The following is a 7,888-nucleotide window of genomic DNA, read 5'->3' on the forward strand; positions in this document are numbered from 1 at the left end:
CTCCCATATTACAAAACCCCATTGCAGTAGTTCTCCCTGAATAAAGTCTGCCAGTCTGCCTTATCATCTTGAACAGTTATCATGAATAATTTTTTCTTGACCAAGTGTAATAATATGTGTAATATTATGATTATGAAGGAGATATCCTTATTTTTAGGATACATAGGCTGAAATATTTAGAATTGTTATGAAGTCTGCCACTAACCTGCAAATAATTTAGCAAATACCTATATATATGTGTGTGTGTATGTCTATGTATAGATATGTGTGTATATGTTATATGTATACGTATATATGTGTATGTGTGGGAAGAGAGGCATAGAGAGCGTGCGCGAGAGAAAGCATATTTGGCAAAATGTTTACAGTTAAATGAACCTAGGATGAGTATTCAATATCCAATTCTTATGAGTTTTATGGTTTTTAAATTTTTTAAGATTTTATTTTATTTTACTTAAAATTTGTTTAAGTTTATTTTTTTAATGTTTATTTTTAAGAGAGGAAGAGACAGAACACAAGCTGAGGAGAGGCAGAGAGAGAGGGAGACACAGAATCTGAAGCAGGCTCCAGGCTCTGAGCCATCAGCACAGAGCTCGACACAGGGTTCGAACCCACGAACTATGAGATCATGACCTGAGCCAAAGCCGGATGCTCAACCAACTGAGCCACCCAAATACCCCTAAAGATTTTATTTTTAAGTAATCTCTACACCCAACATGGGATTCAAATTTATAACCCCAAGATCAAAAGTTACATGCTCTACTGACTGATCCAGCCAGACACTCATCTGGGTTTTCTTTAATTTTACAAAATAAAAGGTTGGAAAAAATAATTCTGTAAGGGGGTGGGGGGGAGAAAAGTATTAGAGGAAGAATTTTGCCAGGAAGACAGCTACTGGGTTTCCCTGTGTTGACATTTATTTATTTATTTTATCGTGGTAAAAGACACATAACATTAAATTTACCACCTCAACCATTTTTTAAAAAAAGATTTAGGGGCGCCTGGGTGGCGCAGTTGGTTGAGCATCCGACTTCAGCCAGGTCACGATCTCGCGGTCCGTGAGTTCGAGCCCCGCGTCAGGCTCTGGGCTGATGGCTCAGAGCCTGGAGCCTGTCTCCGATTCTGTGTCTCCCTCTCTCTCTGCCCCTCCCGCGTTCATGCTCTGTCTCTCTCTGTCCCAAAAATAAATAAACGTTGAAAAAAAATTAAAAAAAAAAAAAAGATTTAATTGTTTTTCTTCCAGCTGACCATGGGGTTGCTGCATGCACTAAAGGACACAACCAGCAGAATTGGTTTCTTTTGCAAGATTGAAATCCTGGTAGGTCCAGAAACTGATGCCCAATTCCATTTCACTGGTATCAAAAAATATTACAAGTCTTATACTCTCACAGGGAGAATGAATTGTGTACTGGCCACATACAGAGGTATTGCTTTGATTGTCATATACTTCAAGTTAAGGTCTAAAACAACACCAGCTGTGAAAGCAACACAAATGGGTTTTAAAGTGTACCTTAGCTTCTAATTTCCCATGCCTGGAGGAACTAATGTCAACTCGTCATGTGATCCTCAATTTGTACAATAAATTATGAACCTGGAAAACAACAACAACAACAACAGATTTTATTTTAAGTAATCTTTATACCCAGTGCAGGCCTCCAGTGCACAACCTAGAGATCAAGAGTCACACGCTCCACCGACTGAGCCAGCCAAGCACCCCCACCTCAACACCAAAGTGTTCAATTCAGTAATGTCAAATATATTCACTTTGTTGTGCAACAGATCTTTCCTACAACTTTTCGTCTTGCAAAACTGAAACTTCATACCCACTAAACCCTAATTTCTCCCTTCCTTTTTCCCCAGCCTTTGACAACCATGTTTCTACTTATTGCTGCTAGATTTTGAGTACCTTAAGTACCTCTCATAAGTGGAATCATACAATATTTGTTCTTTTGTGGCTGTCTTATTTCACTTGGTATAATGTCCTTGGCATTGTAGTATATAATAGGATTTACTTTCTTCTTTTTAAAGCTGCATAATATTCTATGTATGCATCACATTTTCTTTATCCATTTATCCATTGATGGACATTTGGGTTGCTTTCACCTCTTGGTTACTATGAATAATGCTGCAGTAAATGTGAGGGTGCAAGTATCTCTTTGAGATCCTGCTTTTAATTCTTTTAAATTCCCAGAAGTGGGATTGCTGGATCATATGATAATTCTATTTTTAATTTTTTGAGGAATCTCCATACTGTTTTCCATAATGGCTACACCATTTTACACTCCCATCAACAATACACAAGCGTTCGGGGGGGGGGGGGATAAAAAAATAATAATAATACACAAGCGTTCAAATTTCTCCACATTCTCGCCAACACCTGTTATTTTTTATTATTTTGATAGTGGCCATATCTCACTGTGATACTGATTTGTGTGACTCTTATGATTAGCAATGTTAAATATTTTTTCATATATTTGTTGGCCATTTGTATATCTTCTTTGGAAAAATGTCTACTCAAGTCCTTTGCCCATTTTTAGTTTCATTTTTTTTTAAGCTTACTTATTTATTTTGAGAGAGAGAGAGAGTACACACAAGAAGGGGGAGGGACAGAGAAGAAAGAGAGAGAGAGAGAGAGAGAGAGAGAGAGAGAGGAGGGAGAGAGAATCTAAAGAAGCTCTGTGCTATTAGTACAGAGCCAAAGATGCGGGACTTGATCTCATGAACTGAGATCATGACCTGAGCCAAAATCAAGAGTGTTTGGAGGCTTAACCAACTGAGCCACCCAGGTTCCCTCCTTTGCCTATTTTTTTGGATTATCTGTTTTTATTGTTGTTGAGTTGTAAGAGTTCCTTATATATATTTGAATATATATTTGATTTGCAAATATTTTCTCCCTTCCTATATAGGTTGATTTTTCACTCTGTTTATTGTTTCCTTTGATGCACAGAAGTTGTACAGTTTGATGTAGTCTCATTTAGGTATATTTGCTTTGTTGCCTGTGCTTTGGTGTCATATCCAAGAAATCATTGCCAAATCCAATGTCCTGAAGTTTTTCTCCTATGTTTTTTTCCTAGAAGATTTATGTTTCAGGTCTTACATTTAGGTCTTAATTTTGAGTTAATTTTTGCATATGGTGTCCGTATGGGATTCAACTTCATTATCTTGCATATGGACGTCCAGATAGCTATTGGCTTTTAAACTTCTTTTTACTGAATGTTTGACAACAATCTTATTATAGTATCATAATATATGGATTACTGAGAGCATGATAGTGGTCTTTTCTTTTTTGGTTTTTCAATTTAACTTGATTAAAAAAGTTACCCCAGCTTGATTTTGTAAAAGGAATGTGTGAATTTTTTCTGAAATAGATTTGAATATATAAACAAGTACATTCTTATACATCTTAAAAAGGTGTAAGAGGAAAAAGTCTGAGCAACTCTAATAATAGTACTAATAGAACTAACAGTACTCAGTAAATGCTATTATAGAAAAGTCAGTTGGCTAGAAAGAACAGTAACAATAGGAAGAATGTAATTTGCTAGTTAATTTGCTTTCCAAAACTTACACTGTATTGAGAGGGCTTTGCTTAGAAAAGCAACATTAAAAGCAAACTCATATGCTAAGTGTTTCTCTGGAAAAAAACAGATGAATGTCTTAGGTAATATGATAGTGGAAGAGGAGACAAAACAAGAGGCAATTGGATTAATTTAATTAGTGTCCTGTTGAATTTAAGAATATAGTGTGCTGCACATGCACAGACATAGATCAGTAGCAGATTTAGGGAAGCACTATTAGACTGCACCTGTTGGAGTCCTCAGTGAATCCAGTCCTTGTGTAAGGCTTCCAGTTGGAGCTGGCAGTTGTTGTAGGGATTAAATTATTTAAAGCCTTCAGCTGGCTAGTGTAGGCAAGCAGTAGCTTAGAAAACACTTAATCTATTTTTTAAAATCTGTTCCTAAGTTTGCTTTGCTCAGGCTGTAAGACTACATGCACCACCCACCTGCCACATTCTGGAATCTTTTTGTGAGAGAGGGTAAATTTATCCAAGAGAAAGAATGATCTGTAAGGAATATCTATATTTTAATACACTATGCTTATTTTGAGCATAATTTATTTGTAATAAATATTTTGCTAAGCAACTAAAAAGCTATTGTTTAAACTTATGTTCAAAAGGGAATTACCAAATGACTTATTTCAACAGCAATCTTTTAAAACTCCATTTTTAATTATAGTCAGAGGGGCTTTTGGTACCAATGTATTGGTCCTTTCAACAGGATTGTTTTTAAAAGGCAGCTCCATGTATATTAAGTAATATGGCAGCCCATTGCGATATATTTAATTTTGTTTAGAAAACTAGCATTACTTAATAACTGCACAGTGCCTTGAAGTGACCTAACAAGTTTGGATAAAACCTTCCAGATAATTCTGAGGCAGAGGATTTACCAGGCAAACTATATGTAATTAATCATTACCTAGAGGCCCCGTATATTTTTTTCTCTGTATTTTTTTTTCCAGAGATTTTTTTCTCAGGTTTCTCTCATGAAACCTACAAGTATCTTCTTTCCTACTATTTTCTATAAAAATAGAAATTTTTATTCTAGTTTGGGTCTCTATAATTTGCTAGAGGCATGATAGATTAGATTAATACATGTCCAAAACAAAGAACTATGTTTCTGACATCATTCACTTGTCTGAAGTTCTTTCTTGGCTGCCTCTATAATAACTAAACTGTTGGGGCACCTGGGTGGTTCAGTTGTTGAGTGTCAGACTTCAGCTCAGGTCATGATCTTGCGGCCATGATCTTGGGTTTGAGCCCCACATCAGGCTCTGTGTTGACAGGTCAGAGCCTGGAGCCTGCTTCGGATTCTGTGTCTGCCCCTCCCCTGCTCACACTCTGTCTCTCTGTCAAAAATAAGTAAACATTAAAATAATAAAACTGTTATTTTTCCAAATTGCTAGGCATGGAACTATGGTGGACAGATGCTCTTTTTTTTTTTTTTTTTAGTTTATTTATCTATTTTTGAGAGAGAGAGAGGGAGAGCATTTGGGAGGGGCAGAGAGAGAGGGAGAGAGAGAATCCCAAGCCGACTCTGCACTGGCTACACGGAGCCTGACCCCACGAATCATGACACAGTGGAAATCAAGAGTTGGATGCTCAACCGACTGAGCCACCCAGGCACCCCTATGGACATATACTTTTATCTGCCTGAATTTTGTGTATAGAATTTTTGAAACAAACACCACCCAATGAAATAGCAATAAAGTATTGAATGTAAAAGTCTAAAGTTTTCAGATTATAGGTCTTGAGATCTCTTACTTGTGAAGCTAACACATTTCATCAACTTCTTCCTTTTCTTCTTTAGAACTTTTCATTACTTTATTTTTAGAAGCTTATTTTGGGCATGAATAAGATGAAAGCAAAAATTTAGATATGTGGCAGAGGAAGAAAATCCATTTAGGACAAACTGCCTCTTAAACAGAGAAAATAAATAAAGCTATTCTAGTGCAATTTCTTACTTGGCTGCAAGCATGACCCTTAAAGAAGAGTGGAATGTGATTTCATGCTCAATGGTGCCAGACTTTGGAGAGTCAATTTGGGCCAATCAAACTAAATGACCAAAACATTTACACCAGCCACATTATCATGATTTTTATTTAACAAATTTTATTCAGCCAGGCAAAGCTTCATATTCTCTCCCATGCGGTTGCTTTAAAAATGTTATCATTGGGCACTATCCCAGAACCCCATGGGCAAGTCTGTCAAGAAGTGCCAGCTCTGTTCCCATTTCTAGGCCACCTCCCTCAGAGTCTCTTTCTTGCTTTCAGCAGGCTCCCTAGGGATTCAGCCCTCATTCCTCTACTCCTCACAGCTGTCACCGCCTGCTCTATTTCCTGGGGTTCCTCCCCCACCCCATCCCACCTAAAACTGGTTGTGGTCTGACCCACTTTCTTTAGCTACCCCCCTTCCTTTCTGCCTCTGAAAATAAGTATGAAGCCTGTTTACACACTAAAGGAACAAAGTACGTGGAGGAACTTACAATCCAGCTGTCTCTGCCTTTGTCATAAACATATCCTCTGTGGGAGACCCATCAACTCTCACGTGGCCGACTTCCCTTTAGAATCTATAAGGAATAAAACCAACATGTTTATTCAACTTCTCTTTCAGCTATTTGCCTTCCAGCTAGTACCACTTTGCCACTAGTGGCTGCTTACTACATACACAAGGATTGTTGGCATGAAATAGTTAAGAATTAAACTCCTGTGGCATCAAAAGGGAATATGCACCCTTCACCTGGCACCCCTGGACCCATTACAGCCATTTGTGGTCACCAGCCTGGCCTCTGGAGGCATCTGAGTCTTACCTTCCTACCTTAGGTTTCTCTTGGCTGAATGCTTATCAAGATCAGCCAATCATGTCTAAAATTTCTAGTGTGTACTATTAAAAAAGTACTATCTGGAGTATGTTGGACCCTTGATTTCCCATATATAAGACGGGTCAGTGTGACCTTCTCCAGGTTTAACTCTTTAACTCTTTGACTCTTCTCATCACACCCACACCCACACCCACACCAGAGGCCACTGGTAACAATCCATGGCCACCACCCGGACTCTTACTCAAGTAAGGATTCAAGATCTCTTTCTTTTAATCTGCTTTGCACCACATCACATGTTAGCTCTCCTCCAGATGTTAGCTCTCCTCCAGTCCCAAGCTGATTGAATTTGCTTTCTGGCTTTTTCTTATCTTTCCTCATTTAGATTTAATGATCAGGTTTCCTTTTTTTCCCCCTTGGAACTGACCTGGTAACTCCATAGAATACTGCCTCTGGCAATTTCTTTGGACTCAACAGGGAAATTAGATTAAATCCCTTCAAGAGCACAGGGCATGTTGTATCTATCTTATCCACAATGGTCTCCTTTGGGTAGTGTGCGCTCAACATCAAAGTGTTTTTAATGATGATAGTGTTGAAGATTATGGCTTTGACAACACATTCTGCTTTAAGAAAGCATTCTGTATGATGAGCACTGAGAAATGTATAGAATTGTTGAATCATTACATAGCACTAAAATAGCATCTAAAACTAATATAATGTATGTTAATTGTACTTGAATTCTTTAAACAAAAGTAAAAAAAAAAAAAAAGCACTCTCTAGGTCTTTATCCTTGCAGTGATGTGACAGACTTAGAATCAGCCTACAGGGGCACAGCATGGTATAGTGTCCATGACCATGAACTCTGGAGCCAGACTTCCTCTGTTCAAATACTCGCTCTGTCACTTTCTAGCCATGCAACTTGGTCAAGTTACTTAGCTTCTCTAGGCCTCAGTTTGTAACCTGTTCCTCATCTGTAACCTGAGTGGAATACCCTAGGTATCCCTGGGGTTCTTATGACAATTACCTGAGTTAGCATTACTAATGAACTTAGAACAGTGTCCAACACATTACAAGCACAAAACTGTTAATCAGACAAAAAAAAGAGATTTTTAAAATAAATAACCAATCTACTTCTACCCTCCCAGGTAATATTAAAATATTATAATGTGGAACAGGTGGAAAATGTTTTTATGTGGTTCAGCCAAGTTCCAGAATGCATTTTAATTTAATTATAATCACTTTGCTTAATATTGAATGCTTTCAATTCAGCTTTCAATCACTAATGCCAACCACCTAGTAGATAACTAGGTGGGTAACCTAGTGGATAACTCTAAAGCTTTATGATAAGGTTTTTTTGTTTTGTTTTATTTTTCTACAAATTGTCTCTAAAGCAGAAATATCTTTCACATAAAATAGATACTTAAAAATATGTGTGTTTATTTAAATATAGTTGAGGGGTGCCTGGGTGGCTCAGTTAGTCAAGCGTCTGACTTCGCCTCAGGTCATGATCTCACGGTTCG

At 37.6% G+C, this 7,888-nt stretch overlaps 1 protein-coding gene across 1 annotated transcript; it reads left to right on the top strand.

Annotated features, from left to right (window-relative positions):
• Positions 1 to 1,246: 1,246 nt before the first annotated feature.
• LOC122484307 (ATP synthase membrane subunit K, mitochondrial-like) lies at positions 1,247 to 1,519 on the top strand. The gene has a single exon (XM_043582278.1). It carries the CDS (start codon positions 1,247 to 1,249, stop codon positions 1,517 to 1,519), a length of 273 nt encoding a protein of 90 aa, XP_043438213.1.
• Positions 1,520 to 7,888: the final 6,369 nt, after the last annotated feature.

This window comes from Prionailurus bengalensis, chromosome D1 (assembly GCF_016509475.1).
Source record: "Prionailurus bengalensis isolate Pbe53 chromosome D1, Fcat_Pben_1.1_paternal_pri, whole genome shotgun sequence".
Taxonomy (NCBI): Eukaryota; Metazoa; Chordata; class Mammalia; order Carnivora; family Felidae; genus Prionailurus; species Prionailurus bengalensis.